Raw genomic sequence first — 18783 nt, forward strand, 5'->3', positions numbered from 1 at the left:
CCAGCTGTCACTCAGTCCTGCCATGCCGCCGCCGTGGCCTTTTTGAAAGGGTTTATCGAGTGTTCAATCCCGCAAAGGCGATGTGCTGAACACAGCCATTGCAAAAGCAATCAGCAGCATTCCCCGCTGAAAGACCGCAGCGCAGGGTACAAAGTGAATTACTCTTATTTAGGACAGCTCCAGGAATAGAAGTGTTCTCCTCAATCTGCTACTGAATTGGTCTGAAATGAAAGAGAGATGCCCCGTGTCAGCTGAGAGCACCCTGTGGCCCCTTCTCCCTCACGCTTTCTGCCGGGAACAGCGCTGATCCGGAAAGGTCCGTTTCACTTTGCCCAGACAGCCCTGACGGATGCTGATTGTTGTACATGGGAGGAAAACGTACAGCTGCATTTATCTGAAAAGTGTCAAAGTAGTTCAATTTGAAAGATGAGATTGGAAGAACTTTGTTGGGGTGATATGCAGTTAATCATAGGACTTTATGAGTGCTGCCCTGAAGAAAATGGGTTTGCAGGCAGGTCAATGCTCGTTATTATTTTTAAAAATTATTTTCTTTCACTTTGTGAAACAAATTTTTTGATTGTGTAACAGTATTCCTAAACATAGCACTTTTGTATCCACGTTGAGAGATGTAAACTGTATGGTTTTTGATGCATATGTTTTTATTAGCTGATCTCCTAGGTTTTTGAAAGAATCTTGAGCTGCCAGAAAAATATCGACATCCATCAGCCGCCAGACTTCCTTCCTGACTGTGCACCCGCGTGCAATGCAATTGTTTCCTCACTGTGGATGCTCCATACTTGCCATTCTCTAAAATTTATTTCTATTCTTCAAAAGAATTAGAATCCCTTTGACATTATTCTTGATTTACTCCGTGTCCACATTCTTAAGGTTTTAACATGTTAGTGTGTTGGTATTAAGTCCCATTTTTTTTTCCTTTTTTCCCTCTGCTATTCTGCCTAGGCTGCAAACAGGTAATACTTTTCAAGATGCTCATTTGCTGTCTGCATTTGTAATTATTCATTGCTATCAGACTACTATTTACCTTGCCAACGTGGTGCGGTAATGGGGTATCAATCTCTTCTTTGATATGCATTTGGTTCCATATCCAGTCTCTCTTCAGTCGTTTATGACTGGCGCTGTTTGAAGAAAAGTTTTGGTTTGTTTTCTGACTTTCTTTGTCAGCAAATGCTGGAGCCAAGAACAATGAGAAAAGTAGAATAAGGTGGTTCATCTTCTTTCAGGAGCCTAGAAAGTAATATAAAATATGAAAACTTTATAAATAACAACAGAATCAGATTAATCAGAGAGAGCACACATAGAAGCGCAAATGGATTTTCCTTCTATAGGAAAGTTTGATTACTTTCTGTGTTTCTTTTCATCTGCTGTAGAATCAAAATTTGAAATATCAGGCTTCTTCCGTCTGTGAAACAGTTTTAACTAGATGATACGACAACTGTAAAAAGCAACAAAACTATTTCAATGAAATAAAAAAATGTGCAAGATTTGAAAACTAGCATAAAATCCAGCATCCACTGGAGCTACCAGAGTTAACCTGCAGGGAAGATTCCGCAGGGAAGGTTGCCCGTTGCAGAGCGGAGCTGGAGGGGACAGCGGTCATGGGAAGCAAAGGCTGAGCCAGATCAAAGTTTATCTCAACTTGAAAGGAAGTGTTCCAGCTTGACAAACCCAAATGCAATGTTTGGGTTTGGCCTGACACAAAATATGCCCAAGTCAGTATCTTCAAATGGAAAATATTGATTTAGAATGAAATCTGTTTTTTTGATGAAAAAAATGATTCATGTGAAATTTTCAATCAATTCCAAGTACAATATAGCAAATTACCTTGCTGATCAATTCAATTCCTTGTCTTTTGAAACATTTGAAGACACATAAGTTCATTTATCCCTATTCTCAGGTTTTGCCATCTAAAACATGGTAAAACCTGAGAAGAGGGGATACATAATTTGTGAAACATAATTTGGGCAATTATGCTCAGGTGAAACTGTATTTTTTTGTCATATGTTAATATAAGCAAACCGTAGGCCTGACACTCAGATTGAGAAGTTATTTTAATGTAGCCAAGCTGATTCCTTTCCTTAGTAAATTTCCCCTTCCCAATATAAAGGACTGTCAGGGAACTTTAATGCTCAAATAATCAGACTTTAAATTACACATAAATGACTTTCCATTAGCTTTTAGGAGCTGTCAGCATGCACATCAAAAATAAAACCATTAATTGTGATAGAGAAGTTGCCATCACACAGGTTGCTTGATGCGAGATTAAATTAATATTTTTGGCGGGAAGGTGCTGAAACGTTTCCAGAATTACTCTTTGGTAACTAGGCAATCAGTGTTATCCCGTGGTGCAGCATTGTTGGCAGTAAAAAGACCTTATTTACCATGAAAATTTGCTTTCCTGTACTTTTCTCTCTCCTAGATTGTTGTACACAAGCTGAGGAACGCTCCTCCTCTGTGAGTGTGTAGGAAGTGAGCAAATAAGGTGGCTTTGAAGTTGCTCTATAATAGCTAAGCTGCATTTTATACAGTTTTCTGGATTCATGTAAAACATTTTGACTTAGCTAGATTTTTGTATTCTCTGCGCTTACTTTGGCTCCTAATACTTTTAGGAAAATGAGTGAGATTTAGTTGCTTTGCTTTGTTTTATTTGTGTACACGGACATTTTACAACTGGAAACTGGAAGGCATTGGTAATGGTTCTGTTGTGATCGCATAGTCTTTTATTCATAAAATTACAAAACATGATAACCAAAGGAAACCAACTTCTGTTGTTGCTGTGGTACAGCGGAGATCTCTGGCACTGCTGTAGTGCAGAGATGAGCTGGGAAAACTGGGGACAATACTGCTCAGTAGTATTTTCCCAGTCTCTTCCTCTCTTAGCGCTGCGTTTGGAGCCTGCCGTGCCCTGTCGCCCTCCTCGCGGTACCTCTCTCGCTGTCGTGAGGGCGATTACCGATACCAGCTGCTCCGGGACCTTTGGCGTCCTCACCCAGGGACACTGCTTATTGGACACTGAAGGCTGGAATTCAGTAGGAGTGGACTGTTATCTGCACAGGAGCCCCGGGACTGCAGTAATATCCTGATTATTGCCGAATATCCATGCAGCAAATGCAAACTCTCCTTTGAAGTAGGTGCCCTGTACGTGTTTCACAGTTCAGGCCTCGTTTGAAAGCTTGGCCATTAATACTGAAAGCGCTAGACTGAATCTTTTTAAATATATGCACATTTCAGCTGAAACCCAAGCTACCCCTTCCACTCAGCAAATCCATCTTTGTGTTCTTAGATTTTTGAGGGGGCTTCACTGACTTTAACTCCCCATTAATGGATTCCCTGTTAGTCATTGTCCAGCCTCCTTGGTAAATTAACGGTTCCTTTGTGAGCAGTTTGGTGGCATTTGGTCTGCCCTCTGGGATGCCCTGTAGGTTGAACACAGGCTGGGATATAGAAGAGCCTTTTGCAAAAAATGGCTTCTGCTTTGTGCTTGGCATCTTTCAAAACGTCTCATTTTGGTGGAAGTGACACTGCCCGCTCGAGCGCTCGGCGTGCTCTCTGTTTTAGGGGCGTTTGATCTCCGTGGCTCTGTAGGACAGGCTCACTCCCAGAAGACTTCCTCTATGATACCGAGCAAGTTTTCCATTTGGCAGGTGGAAGTCTGTTGCTGTTGAATCCGTAGCGGAATTCATCACAATATTTAAGAATACCCTTCTTCGGCAGCGCATACAAACCCTTCAGGAGCAGGCCCCTGCTGAGCAGTGACTGGATAAGGGCACTGTCCTGGTGTGAAGGCCACGTTCCATGGATGTTAGCTCTTGACAAACTGTACTAAATGCTTTCTCTTTTTCTGGCCATGATAGTTTTCCTTTCCAGCAGATCTCCTTTGAAATGCCAGAGGTAGTAGCAGGAGAGAGATGTTCCCGTGCCCGAGCAGGGGAGAGCATTCCCATGGAGGCAGGAGCAAGAAAACTTCTGAGGGGTGACAGGCAGATGACATGTAGGGATTGGCTTTTGCTTTCTTCTCATGTCCGCTGTGGCAGCTAGGACTGAGATAAGGATGTAAGACGCACCCTTTCACGTAATGTCCCCCCTCCACACACTTCCGGAGAAGGGGACAGCACAGGACGTGCTGGGACCGGCCTCTCCCATGCTGCCACAAGGTCCCATCGCTGGGCTACCTTAGTGTGCAGTCACCCGTTACCCCTCTGTCTCTGACTGATTAGACCAATAATTCAAACTTTTTTCAATTTAAGCAGGGACCATAAATGTTCCTTAAAGTTAGCAAGGGAATGGTTTATTCAAATAGTGAAGTTTCTTGCTTTGCTCTTAAATTTCCTTTCAGCAAATGATGTTTTTTTTCACCAACATTACTCATTTTATGTGTTGAATTATTTTAGCGAATAACTCTTGGTCTGCAGGGTACTATAGACAGTTAACTGAGAAATTCTGGTATTCAAACTGATTTATGGAACACATGACTCATATGGTGTAGTTTCTTTTCCCAGACTGGGAGTCATTATTAAAGAAATGTCAGGTGGAGATGCTGACAATACTGCACTAATTAAAAGTTTGCATTTTACAAGTTGTTTTGGTAAGTAATCAACTGTAAAGTTGATGATCAGCTAATATAAAGAAGGTGTCTGTGTTATAAAAAAACATTTGATGAAATATTCTTATGAACATTTGTGTTGGGTTTTTTTTTTGTGGTATTTGCTTCCTATCTGGTTTACTCGTTGCTCTAAAAATGTTTATTAATGCGTATGTGAGGTTAGTTTAGTTAGCAAAGAAATTTAAAGAAAGTTAAACCAGGTTTCTGTAAGGAGACTTTGGTTAATGAGCAAACAGTTGTAGCTGAAATGATGTATTTTTCTGGTTGATTGGACTAGAATCTTATGTTAATCTTAGAGGATTTTTGTTTTTGAAAACCATTCTGAAAAACAGAAATATTCCTAGAAATAGTGATGAAGAACATCCTAAGAGAGGAATTTGCTTAAAGTGGCTATCGTACACCAAAAAAGAAATAAATTTTAAAAGGTTTGTGGCAGTGTTGTTCAAATAATTTGCATACCTGATTGTCAGAAAAGCTGGAAATTAAATTATTATTGATGATTGAGCTGGAAACAGTATGATTTTTTTTGCTTACAGTATCTTGGTTGGAATCTGAACCATGTAAATGAAAATGAAAAATCCCATGCAAAAATGAGTTTCATCAAAGCAGAAAATATTAACAAAATGACTCATAAATCAATACTATAGGACATAATCTATTCCATTCCACAGGACTGGAGATGTTGCTGTTTCTGGTTGTTAATCAAACCTCAGCTGTCCCGCCTGCAGCCATGTAAATGTAGGGAATACTAAATACCCCAAACACTATATTCAGTCCGTCGGGCGAAGGCGAGGGGTGTGCAGCCCGACCTGCCCTTGCTGCGGGTGCAGGACTGGCCCTGTGGTAGCCTGGGATGGTGCCTGCCCACGGAGGTGGGCTGGCTGCGTAAAAGATTAAAAAAAACCAAGAAAAACTTTCAGGAACTTTCTTGACCAGAGTTTTGTCAGAAAAATTGACTTTGGATAGCTTTAGTTTAATAAGTATTTATTTTCTGACTCTTTCTCCTGCTCTTATCTGCTGTGCCCTCCCCAGTAGCTCTCTGCAAAAAATTCTGTTGAAATTGCTGTGGATTAAACCTAACAATACAGAGTAGACAACACTTCAAAATTGGTGGTTTTTTCAGATGCAAAAAATTTGATACATGATCTAAACGCCTCTGAAATTACTATGCTCCATGAAGCCATGGTAGATACAACGACAGCAGAATCTGACCCAGTGACAAGTAACAAACCGACCCTGAACAACCCAGAATCCATTTTTAACATTAATTTCTCATTTAGATGATGTTTAAGACCAAAGGTAAACGTGTGAATGCAGTGAGCAGTACGAAACGGCAAGGTACCATACCAAACACAGGAGGGGAACGCATTCTCTTTTTCTCGGTGACACCTGCAGTTTAAAATGTGCTTCGCTTGCTTTGCAGAGGGAGCATGTTTGTATGCAGGCAAAACAATATTAAAACAAAATAGTCCTAGCAATACTTAACGCTGCCTTTCAGGCACCTTCAGCGGCTGTGCAAGCATAAGTTGATAAAGCCTCCTCATTTCTCTGTGAAAAGTACTGCAGCTGGATAAAAAGCAACATCCCTTTCAAAGGGTGCACTTGAAGCACAGAGGACTGGATGTGTTTGCCATCTCCTGATGGTGGACCCGGGTCAGGAGCAAAACAGTCTTAGATGTTGTTCTCTCGGTTTCTTCATCTCATAATTAAACAACATTGCTCCAACCAGCTTCTAACGAACCCCGAGAAACGCGGTAGCAGAGCAAGCACATCGCTGTCGTTGTTACCTGCGCTCCAGCTTCTGCTTGGCATCCAAGTGGTGAGAACGTGATGCTCCGTCGCGGCCGTGAGCCCCAGCGCGAGAAGGGCTCAGGGCACCTAGTGAGTACAGCGGGAAGGGGAACTAGGGTAGGGCCACAAACTTTAGTAACGTCACTCAGAAAAACTGCTTAAGTGAATTGTGCAACACTGGACTTGGAGCAATCCTTTTTTTTTTTCTTGCATCTTCAGATATAATTTGTTTCGGGTGGTTACTCGGTGTTTCTTTTATTTCTTACTAAAGCTGTCTTGTCACATGTCCTTGACAGTGTACAATGATTCATTTAAAAATAGGCTTTTCCTAAGGACACTGTGCTGCTTTTTTGTTTCCAGATTATTGAGCTGATTTAAATGGGCCTAGTGCCTGACTACCTGGTATTATATTTTTGATTGTCCTTATGTCGATTTTATGAATCTGAGAAGTGGTTTTCGCTGATGACTAAACAATCTGGAGTGCAAATGCCCACCTGAAAACTGATTATAAAATGACTTTTTATATGCATGATAGTACCTTTGAGTAAATAGCCACTTTGATGACTAAACAACCTGGAGTGCAAGTGCCTGCCTGAAAACTGATTATAAAATGACATTTTATACTTGTGATGGAACCTTTGAATGAATAGCCACTTCAGCAATATCTTAACTAAACTTACTACTTTAAAAAAACCCGGCGCGTCCCTCAGCATTGTGAGAGCTCTCCTGCGGGTGTTCGAGGCTGCTCGGTTCTTGCTGTTGACGCTGCAGCACCCTCTGTCAGTATTGCTGAGGAGGTAATTCCACACTTCTAGTTTTGGCTCCTCATATTTTCTTCCAGGGAAAAAAAGAATAATTCTAACCTGAAAGTTCTTTGTGATTTCAGCTCCAAGTTTCTGGTGAGTCTGAGGAGAAAAATGTATTGATGATTTTTTTTCCCCTGTCTGTTCAGCTCACCAGAAAATTCTCTCCTGGGTGATATGAAATACAACTTCATCTCATGGATGGATGGAGTCCTCTTTCAGAAATGAAGAAATTTGGTTATAAAAGACCTATGAATACTTACTATGTATACATTAAAGATTCATCTCCTGGTGGAAAGCAGGCAGCCAAATTGGTCTCCCACTCTTTCTGTTATCTCAGATACAGAACTGGCTAAAAATGGGGGAGGCAAGCATTGGTTTGGCTTTTTTTCTTGTTTCTTTTTAAAGAAACAAAGCCTCCCTCCAAGGAAGTGAGTGAGAGCCCGTGCACTGAAGGTGGGTGAGCAGCAATAATGAAATCTAGATGAATGTCCTCCCCGAGCTTGCATTCCACCAAGGGACGTGCTGGCTCCGGGATCACGGAGCTGGCAGTAAATACCCAGAGAAGGGCATATGAAAAGGCTGTGTGAACCAAAAATATGTATGGTGTAAGAAGGCGTTTACTGTAAACAGAATGATTTTAGAGAAATGAGTGAGGAAGAAAGCTGTAAGGGGTCACAAAGGTCTCCTTTCTTCCTGGCCAAGAGGCTTTTATGGAAAAGGGCTGTACAGATTTGCAGTTTGTTTGCTAGAAGTCACCTCATCCCAGGTCTGAAAGAGAAGCAGGATGAGTCAGATCTCGCAGCAGTACATTCTCCTGGCTTTACTGGAATTTGTTGTATATCAGCGATGTGCCTGATAATAATTTATCTGGGTAGACTAACAAAAATAAAAATGTAGGCACGAGTTGAGAAAGACAAGCCCACAGCGGGCTTTGCTAACTTTAGTCTATGGGCAGTGCAGTGCTACACATGCAGTCAGCCGTCGTAGGGGCCAGAAACACTGTGCCTCATGCTTTTCTCCATCTTGGCTCTGAATTGATATGAACCTGACCACTTACATACAGGCATGACCTCCAGGACAAACAGGGGAATGGTTTTGATGGTGATGCTACTTCAGCTCTAACACCGGTTCTTCCAGCGCTGACCTTCAGAGGTACCCCCATGTCTGTACCAGCACAGAGGCACCCCCATACATGTATCAGCACAGAACGTTCTCTGTCCCTCAGCTGGGTGTGCAAGACGTAGTCATGATCGCACTTGGGCTCACAAAAAACTGTCGCAGGTCGGTGCTGATTTTGTTGAGAGAGCTGATTTTGTTGTTGTTTGTTTGGACTTAGATCTTGATTTACTTGTATGTAACACCCATACAGCTTGGAATCAGCTCTGGATTTGGCTTCTGTTAGAATTCAAGAAAACCTCAAACCATATCCTTTTCTGGGAAAACTTGGAAGAGAAGGGCTGGTAGATTGTGCCTAGTTGTTCTGTGTTCTTTAGGGACTGGTAGCCTTTTGTGGATAATGGTGGTGTGAGTACGTCTGGGGATCTGAAACATTTCTGTTTGTGGAAATGCATCACATACACGATCTAATAAAATATTTCTATGTACCTGTAGAGTATGTACGTAAGTATGCAACTTCCACATGGTTGGAGAGAAGCTAGGGTTTTTTTTTATGCGTCACGTCAAAAATCTTACACACTTAAATTATCCAACCAAGAGGGACTGCTTCTGTGTTTCACGTGCCCAAGCTAGGATTCCTTTTCTAATCTTTAATTAAATCATTTTTCTATCGATCTGTAGTAACCTGGTTTTTATCTGAGTGTCTTACTTGCAAATCTGGTAATTGAGAAGCAAATTAAATACATGTTTTAGTTACTGGGCTGATCTTTTAATGGACTTTAAGGAAGCATTATTTTTGGACTAGATAAATTAATAATTCTTGAATCAGCTGCTGCTGTTGAAATGACAGTGGGCTGTTTACGTGAGGGTTGTTTGCAGTGGCAAGGATGATGTATGTGATGAAGGTGAAACAATACTTGGCAATCATTAAAAGGCGCGGTGAGAGCACTGACCAGTTTCTTCTCATTGGATCAATTATGCAGTGTAATTGGTGTCTTAATGGCTGACTGTTTTCCTTTCATTTGAGCATCCTGATATGTCTAGCAAGTAATCCACTGGTCTTCATAAAACTGCTGGCCTTCTGCCTTGCCCAGGAGAGAAATGGCTATGAGGGTCTCTCAGAGCCCCATGGAATCATTAGGTGAGCTTTAAGAATCGTCCTCATTTCGCGCTCTCAGCATGCAGATTGTGTGTTGTGCCAGGTGCAGAATCAGTGCCTTCACTCATTTTTCACGACAATGTTATTTGTTATCACAGGGGCTGTAGAGATATTTGAGAGCTGATGGTAACCAATTTGAAACTGAAGAGATACAGTACATGAAGCACTGAAACGTATCTGTTCTGGTGCTGCTTAAGGGTTCTTACTCTGGCCATGCTACTGTAGTCATATAATGCTTTACTACAGAAACCTTCCCTGAAGTGACTCCAAAATGAATTAGAGTGCTTTAAAGAAGCAGCAAGTGGTATTGTCCAGTCTTTCCACGAGTAAAGCCTTTTACTTTACACATAAATATGTTAGTACAAAATATAATAAGGGATAAAATGTGTGTAAGCACAGTGCCCAGTGTAAACCTAGCCACTAAACTATTTTGAAGTTCGTTTGTGATTAAATTATTAAGCCAACTTATGACGCTGTTCCATAACAAATAAATATATTCTCATAAAGAGAAGATTTTGGCTTTCTCTTAGTTGCTGCCAGCATGGACAGCATTGAGTTTAAGGTCACAAGCTACTCTCCTATAGCTCTTTGCAGCTTCGGAGCTTTGGGAGCACGTGGATGAGGGCTGAGTGACTCCTAAGGAGCAGGAATATTCCGGTGTTTAGTGAGTATGCTCAAAGCCATAAGCAGAGTTTGGGTGTTGGTACAGAATATTATCACCTCATCATGTGGATTCTGTGCTCTGTTGATTTAGAGCATTCCAATTTTTAAAATCAGTAAGCTCATAGGACCTATGACTAATACGATTTATTTGCTTTGCAGATGTTGCAGGAGTGAAACTAACAATTAAACGACAAAAAATTTGTTCTTGGCTACACGTCTTTTGATGACAGTTGCCAAATGCTGTTGAAATCTGAGCTGTTTTGGGGGGTTAACTTTGCATTATATCCAGCCCTTCTGTTCTGAAACAAGCTAATAAGACGGGTGGGCTAAATCCTGCATGCATAGTTTGGAACCGCAAAGATTTTCCCTATGAATTCTTTGTCCAACATATAAAGCTAAGAAGAAAATATCTCCCATAGAGATTAATTATTGATAAGGGCAGATGCTGAAAATAGTGATGAAGTGCTAGTGTTACAGACAGGCAAAGAACTTCTTCTCTGCCTTATATCCGAAAAGTAGTTTGAGGGATGATGTTGCAGTCAGGGGTACGTGTTCCTGGGAAGGCTCTCACTGACTCTGACGAATGATTGAGGCTCTGTCAGCCTCAGTGGTGTGTTTATGCGCCTTTCTCGCTTGCTTTGAGCCAGTTTCCTTTTGCTTGGCTCAAACTGTGGTGGCTCCGGCAGGAGAGACAGAGGTGCAGGCATCTCCCTCAACCCAGCGCCTCCCACACTCAGTGTTTGATTTTTGGGGAGCGGGGATTTGGGTGAAAAGAGGACAAGGGAAATCCTCCAAAAATTCTTTGGCTCATCCCAGTGCTGAAGTGGAATAGTTTGGGTGTAATGGAGGTGTTTGCGATCACTAAAAAGGTTTCTTAAATGTCTCTAGGCAGAAGCTTTGTTTCCTACAATAAATTGTGTGCACATTTCAGAATTGATCTGTTTTGCTGCTGCCCCCTGGTTAGCTCTGCTGTACACAGAGATTAGCCGAAGCTGTCACTGAATGTTTAAGAGTTTGGCCAAGCTGAAACAAAATAAGGTACGCTATGAGAATAATGTATTATAGAGCTTTTGCCACTTCCTCTTTGTTTCCAGATAAAGCCTTAATATCAGAGATGCTTCCTAGCATGGATCTCTGACTGAGGAGCTTTGATTAAGGAAAAGCCCCTATCCTTTGAGGAACTGCATGCAATAAATATGATTTTTTTTTTTTTTAAGTACAATGTAGCTGTGTTTACAGCAGATAAGATTTTTTTTTTGACATTTTCCTTCAACAAAAGCTCAAGAGCAAAAGTATCTGTCTCGAACACAAGCATCAGGCACCGGTCACAGTAATTGATATTTATTGCGCTAACAGTAATCTGAAGCAGAGAAACCATGTTTAGCTGGCTGTGTGTTCTGTGTCCTTTGTCCAGGTTATTCTTCTGGGTAACTGAATGCATTAGTATTTCCTCTGAAACTTAATTTTGTGGCAGATAAAGAAAGCATGTACATAAATCTCTTGTTTTCTGGCTGGGCAGGAGGCTAAAAAAACAGGGTGTGTCTGGATATATTTTGTTTGGTAATTAGCATTCAGTATTTTTCTCCCTTTTTTTAAATGTCTAGTACAAATGTCAGTTCATTCTTCTCTATTTCCTGCCCTTATTCAACTAGACTTCCAGACCAGGCTTAATTAACTTTAGGACCTTTTCTGCCCACCCCTATAGTTACAGTCTTTTCCTGGAACATTTCCATTGTTATAATCGCCATGTGTTGTGAGATGATACAAATGATATTATTACCGCTCCTAGGAATTTACAATGAGCCTTTCAGTATTTTTACCTACAGCTTCGCTCTTGTCAGGAAAATCTCATCTTCTAAATCAAAATAAAACTAAGGAAGCGTATTTCCAGCTTACAGTGCTGATAAAGGGAAGCTGGAGGACTTGAAAATTCCCTCAGACATAGGGAAGCTTCAAAAGATGAGGAAAGCTGCTGTAAGTTTGGTGAAATTTTATAGAGCTAGACTTTTTTTCTGCATGGGTTTGTTTCCAAGTGATTGTGATTTAACACAGCGTTGTGTTGTGTTGTGTTTTGCTCCGTTATCTATGCGCTGGCTTAAGCAGGTCATTAGTCTGATGAATTCTACAGCCCCAGTCCGGAGGCAGTGAGGGAAGGGGCGCCCAAGGAGAGCTTGCTTCATCAAACTGGTTGCAGCCATGGCAAGTGCTGGTTCAATGGGCCAGACGTGACTGCAGGAGTCACCCTGGTTCAAGGCAGGCTAGGCTTCTGTTTACACGTGGTAAGAAGTCTTTGTGAAAGTGAGAAAAGTGAGAGCTGGGGGCTTTTGGCTGGCTGACATTTCTGCTCATGGGTCTTCTCAAGCCAGGATCTAGGCTGGTGCCCTGCTGGGGCTCGGTGTGGGGAACAGCCTGCGTCCCCCCGGGGGCCGACGGCTTTAAAGTACCCCAACTGTTGGGAAGTTCCTATTCACAGCAGTGCTGCGCTCCCGGGGCTGCTGCCTGCATCCGAAACACAGCTGGAGATACTGCTGAAGCTGAGATGGGAATTCTTTTTTCTCCTTAGTTAGTGGCTGTGTCAGTGGAACGTTTATTTCTCCTACAGCTCATATTTTAATCATGACCACTGAAACCCCCTTTCTTGTGCGAATAAAGCCTTTCTCTTCATTTAAAGAAGCCGAAGATTAATCCTTATAAGGCAGGTAATACAGCTCACCATTTCACAGCAGGAAAATGACGCAATATATTCCAAAGAGAAATGTGCCCCTTTCTTCCTGTTTGAAACTTAAGCCATCTCCGAGTGCAATTACTCGAGGATTCAGTATCTATTCTAATCCTAAACTCTTACCAAGGCTGCTGCTGGCAAATCTAGTGTACAAAGGAAATGTGTTTGTTAAACGGTGCTACAGATGATGGAGCTCTGCAATGGCTTTGTCACTGTCAAGTTCACATTATTGTCTTTGTAAAATGAACCCATTACAAAAAACATTCCTGCTTTTCGTGCTGTCTGCTTTTTGCCCTCGCTCCTTAATTTCTGTGCTGGATACATGTTTGAGGTGGAGTGCATTGGTAATTGGGATGATGCTAAAATGTCTGTGGTGTAGCAATATTTGTTTATGCTTTAAGGACAGCCTGAAACCCCCTAACATTAACAGGACTGAGCAAATAGACAATAATACTATTTCATTGTATGTTTGGGTTCATAGATTAGGTGGTGAAAAGCCTGATACCTTATTAGTAGTATTGATTGGTTGGCCTAACCCTAGCATGAGTAAACTGGTTCTCTTGTAGGCAGACCATATATATCTGAAAGATAATGACAATAAAAGCCAGTAAGATAATGCAAATCTCCTCTGAAATTCAGGTCTAGGACTGGAGGCAGAGGGAGGGAGCACCCCACAAAACGAATGGAGAAGCTAAGCTAAAACTCTGTGCCAGAGGAGGTTCTGCCCATGAAGCTGAACCTGTCGCAGGAACAATTCCCATCAATGGCAGGATTTCCTATCATTTGCATGAAAGCTGCATTAGGCCCTTGGTCTCCTCAAGTCTCCTTGTTGCGAGGTAGACTTTGCACTCCTAGAGGATTTCCAGAACACAAATTCATAGCAGATAGCATCATAAAAGGAAGGGGAAAAGGAAGACTGATCCTACCAAAGCACTCCTTAGAAATGTGGACAAAGGCAGGAGAAGGAATTCAACTGTATCCTCCAGATGTGCTGTGGAAGTGGAATTTCCCTTTACGCTGTCATACACAGTAAGGACAAGGGCCTGTGTGCGCTGCAGATAACCCGCCTTGTGCCCTGTGAACCTTGCCAGGTGCCAGGAGGACCATTCCAGATGTTGCTGGTGGGCTTGGGGAGAGAGGGGGATGCAGAGAAAGGGCTGGCTTCAGGGGGGGCAGAGCCAGATGGGCCACTGCTAATTTGTGGAGACTTAGAATAGGCTTTTTAAAAGAATGTGTAATAGAAACAGGGGAGTCTTTCTCCTAAAGTTTTGGCAAGGGATGATGGTGAAATCCCACAGGTACATGAGAGTTTTGATGACAACTAGACTGGGACAATAAAACTGACCTCTTTGCATTTTGAAAAATGAAGAATTTAAAACATTGCTGCTTTCGGTCTGCCCCTAAGTATTGTGGTGCTCTGTAACTCCTTGCATTTCAGATGGCAATGTTAGGGCAGGAGAATACTCTTCCTCTCCACTGTTCTTTTGGGAAAGTGCCCCTACAATTTCTGTACTGTGTCCCAGGTAACCATGCTTGTCCTTTCTCTAAAATATCAGTCATTTTTCACTCTAAGTTTTGGACTCTTTCATGGATGATACTTGATAACACTGCCACATGCAGCTCCTAATCTTTTGTAAGGCAGTTTTGCTGTCTGTCTCACACACAAATACTTGTCTGGAGAAAAGTCTACCAGAGTGTCCATGCCCCTGCTTGACTCTTTCTGGTTTACTGATGGTTAAGTCTTTACTTGGATATGCTCAGTGCCCCCAAACTGAAGCGTAGGCAGTGTGAGCACCTTCAGTGGATGGGTAAGTTTCCCCTCTGCCCTTTCTCTGTCTTTGCCCAGCCCTGGAAAACATGGAACTCCTGAACATTTCCAGGTCCTGTGAACGTCCGTAGGCTTTAATTAGCACCTAGGAGGGCTGGGTCCCAGATCTGCTCACTGCCTGCCCAACAGACATGTGTAGCAGCATGTGTACAAAATAGACTCGTGCCACAGATAACATCCATCTCGGAAGTATGTTACGGAGAGAACTTACTTAAAATATTCCGTGCTTATTGACAGATTTGAAATTCAGATGAAGATGAGCAAAACTCAAGTTCTCATTGAATGAAAGGGCTAATTTGTATTCTTGCACCGAAGAACTGTAAACAGGTTCTTCACAATGCTTTCTTATTTTTTTTTATATTTCAAGTACAGACTCATTGCAGAATTTAGGAGGCATGTGGCACGTACATTGGTGAGTGATGTGCATTCCTTTTGCACATCATCATTCCCAGTATTAGTCCTGTTGGTGGCATCCCTGGGTTTGCAGTGGCTGTGTCTTTGGGCGGAGGACAGGCCCTGGTGCAGGATGCCTGCCAGTTTCTTGGCAGCAAAAATGGTGGCTCCTGATGATGGCTGTGGCCCCAGTGTGTTGTCTGCTCTCTGTGTTTGCAGTGGAAATACACCTGCATAGGCCCTTCCCATGGAGTAGGTGCTGGGCTGAAGTCCACAGACGGATCAAGCAAACTCATCATGGACCCAACTGGTATCCAGCTCTGGATTTGCTCGGGTCTGTTCTAGTGCAAATTCCTATCACTCTTCAAAGGTGTGTGTGGGGAATTGTTTTACCTTAGTGATTGTGAGCCGGGAATCCCTCTGTCCCAGCAAATCTCCAGCTTACAGAAATAATCACTCTCTGGTTATAGGGTAGAAGGGAAACCAGTCATGTCAGGGCTAAACTTTGAGGGATTTTGATTTGTAAACCCACAAGGATAACAAAGACATTTGTTTTTAAAAAAATACACCAAAATATTTTCATGGCCAACAAATTTCTCACAAAGTCGGAGAACCTCTTATTGTCTTGTTGGCACTAAGGTTTGTACCTCTGAATTAAACTTCTAGAACCTGAGCAAAAACCGTAATTCTGAACGTGTGACAAAAATAACTGTGAAGATTCCTTACAGAAGGCTCAGCTGCTAGAAATAATCAATTACCTCTATTCTGTCAACCTCTGCTTTTTTAGAAAATGTACAGTATTTGCTAGCCTGTAGTTCTGTAGACATATACCCTGACAAGAAAAAAGAATTTTAAAAAAAGTTTTTATATTTTTAATTTGAAATATTAATTGAAGTAATTGATTTATGGATGCATGGTGAAATCCTTTGTTCCTAAGTGCTATGAATCAGAGGAGCTTCTGAGCCATCCCCAGTGGTTTTTACCTGTATCCTGTTTTCAGTTGTGTTTCGCTCCGCAGAGGCAGGATGTGCAGCAAACCTGGCAGCAAACCTTTAACTCTTTGGGTGGAACTTTCTCTGCCAGAGAAGCGGCATTGAGCCCTGCATCTGGCTCTCTGCAGGCTGCAGAGTGACGCGTAGCTATTTCATGGCATAACTTCAGTGTTAGCATTTGTTTTAAGATGTTTAAAAAACAGTTTTATGATCTTATGTTGAAGAGGAAAGCTTTGGCAAATACTTCTTGTTGCAATGCAGTGTAGCTCTAGCGCTCCGAAAAATAAAGGTCGGGTTTGTGGACAAAGCAGGAATGATTTGTTAATTGAGTTTATCTTTCGCTTTCAAATTCCTTTGTTTTATTGTTTGTAACTTCACGTTCTTCTCTATGTTATACTGGACTACTCTAAGGCTTTCCTGTGCTAAATCCTGTGTCCTTTTCTCCTGCTCATCACACTGTATTTAAGGATAAAAAGCAACTCCTGGAGATACTGCAGATAAATTGCAAATCAGCATTTCTGTGATTTGTTTCTGGTATGTTGGTTGTTGTTATAAGGCACAAATTAACCTAAGATGAGAAGCTTTTGTAAATCTTTGTAAATTTTGTAAAGGAGTATCCTTGCTTTTGTCTAATATTTTTTCTTACATGAACATCTATAATACTGTATGCTTTTACAAATGCTGATATAATGATTTATAATCAGTGGAGGCAGAGACACATTGATTAACTATACCTTTGTTAACTGCAGTAGCAACCAACTTTCAATGTTTTCGGTAGCTAAGAGTGGAACAGATTTTCTCACAGAAATTCATCTTCTTCCGTATCTTTTTTTCCCTGCATTTCTTTCCTTCCTTTATCTTTATTACAGCGTGACAACCGGCGCAGTAAGGTACTGTGCACACTGACAGTCCCACTATTGCAGAATAGAGTTCTTACAGAAAAAGCAGTATCAGTTCATCTCTTATGCATAAATGCTTTGTCTCTGCAAGCTGTACAGCAAACTTGTTAGCTCAGGCACTTGCTACACTATCTTTAGGATAAGATAAAAGCCTTTTCAACCAACTTTTTGTATCAAGCCACTGCTCATAAAATACCTTGTCACAAAAAGTGGTTCTATGTGGACCACTGAGATTAAGAAACTTTTAAAGTAAGAAGAGTGGGTCTTTCAGAACAGGGGCTGTAAAACCTGGCAGTCCAGCGTTACAGTGCTAAAGTACCTGGGCTACTTTAAACTTGAGATTTAGGAGACCAAGACACCAATGTAAACTCCCCTCGAAGCCTTAAACAAATCTCTTAGCAGGAGACACACCAGAGCTGGCTAGTATACAGGCTGGCTTTCACCTCCTCTTGGCCTTGGTCACAGTAAAGCCATAGTACCTTAAAGACAGATACCAAGTCAGCCCCCACTTTGATCAAACATAATTACACCAAGTCACAGCAGAGTGTACGCCTGTCGCTCAGAACAGAGCGAAGCCTGGCACCGTCCTCACCGCGAGGGAAATCCTTCCTGAAAGGGTTAACAGGTGCAACTGGCAATATAATTTCTGTCCCTTTTCCATTAGGAATGAGCATCGGCAACATAATCTAAATATTACAAAACAGAACTACAAAAAAGCAGAAAACGTCTCTTCTTTTAAACAACCTGGGAATATTGTGCTATAGCCCAAGAAAGCCAGGGATTTTCCTCTTCCAGTGTCAATTGTAAACAGCTCTGCTGTTGTCTACACTTACTTTGGTTTAGGTGCCATCGGTGTTAGGCCCAAAGGATTCTGTGGATTTGCATAAAATTCATGGCCTGTCTACTGGTATTTCTTAAATTATTTAAGACATTAGAAGAGATTTTTAGTGGAGGTAAAAAACCTTTGAAATGAACTTTGTAGCCGAAGGGTAGCAAGTGCCGTTTATCCCTTACCTGAGTCGGAGTGGGTGGAGCTTCAGTTTGTTCCCAAATCAGGCAAACTAAAATCAACAGTATCCCAAAATGTGAAGCAGCGTACAGAAAATGAAGATCTAATAGAAAAATCCACTTCTCTCTTCGTTAAGCAATACTGGGAGTGTTCAGCTCTCCAGTCTCCAAGGTTTTCCAGCCTTTTCCCATCCTGCATCCCGGCATCCTGTTATTGTTCCAAGTCTTAGTAATACAGTGAGAAAAGGGAGGGGAGGAAATAAGATAAACTTAGCCTTATTATTGCTATACCTACTTATTTGTTGCTGACTCTAATGAGGGAGCTGAATAAAAGGAAATTGGCTCAGAGAGAAAGACAAAAGTTGGTATGTTATTTAGTATTGCTTTATAAAGAGTTTTAGGAGTTAGCAAACATCTGAAAGGTACTTTAAATAGTGTCTGATATTTGATCAGCACAGACTATGCCCATTTTGCACAAACGGGATTTTTCAAAGCAGTTTGGAGATGTCCTGTCTATAAGGATTTTTATACCTGCAAGCAAAAAAGCCAGAGCCCTCATATGAATAAGACCAGGTTCCTTCCTGTAAAGCTCTGTCAGTGCTGGATGTAAAAATGAAATTTAACAGTGTTTTTCACAGGTAAAATCATGATCCCAGAAGTAAGACAGTGTAGGTGGGTCTTCCAGAAGGAGAAAATGTTTGCAACATCTTGATTATGGTGAGTTTTAAGTCTCAAGACCACTCAAGGCAGACAGAGGGGAAGGATTCAGCGTCTGTGTTACATCC

General features: G+C 41.6%; 1 protein-coding gene across 2 annotated transcripts in view; it reads right to left on the reverse strand.

Moving 5' to 3' along the window:
• The window catches only part of CDH5 (cadherin 5), a 29988-nt gene extending 11814 nt beyond the window's left edge, over positions 1-18174 (reverse strand). The window contains exons 1-2 of one of the 2 annotated variants that reach the window (XM_063334639.1): positions 18005-18174; positions 1043-1245 (exon numbers count right to left, since the gene is read on the reverse strand). In XM_063334639.1, coding sequence (XP_063190709.1) covers positions 1043-1231 — 189 coding nt within the window. In that variant the 5' untranslated portion in view covers positions 1232-1245; positions 18005-18174. Of the gene's footprint in view, positions 1-1042; positions 1246-6408; positions 6515-18004 lie in introns of those variants that run through there. The other variant, XM_063334640.1, reaches the window with a different exon arrangement.
• Between the last annotated feature and the right edge of the window lie 609 nt (positions 18175-18783).

Source organism: Chroicocephalus ridibundus, chromosome 4, assembly GCF_963924245.1.
Source record: "Chroicocephalus ridibundus chromosome 4, bChrRid1.1, whole genome shotgun sequence".
In the NCBI taxonomy this organism is placed as follows: Eukaryota; Metazoa; Chordata; class Aves; order Charadriiformes; family Laridae; genus Chroicocephalus; species Chroicocephalus ridibundus.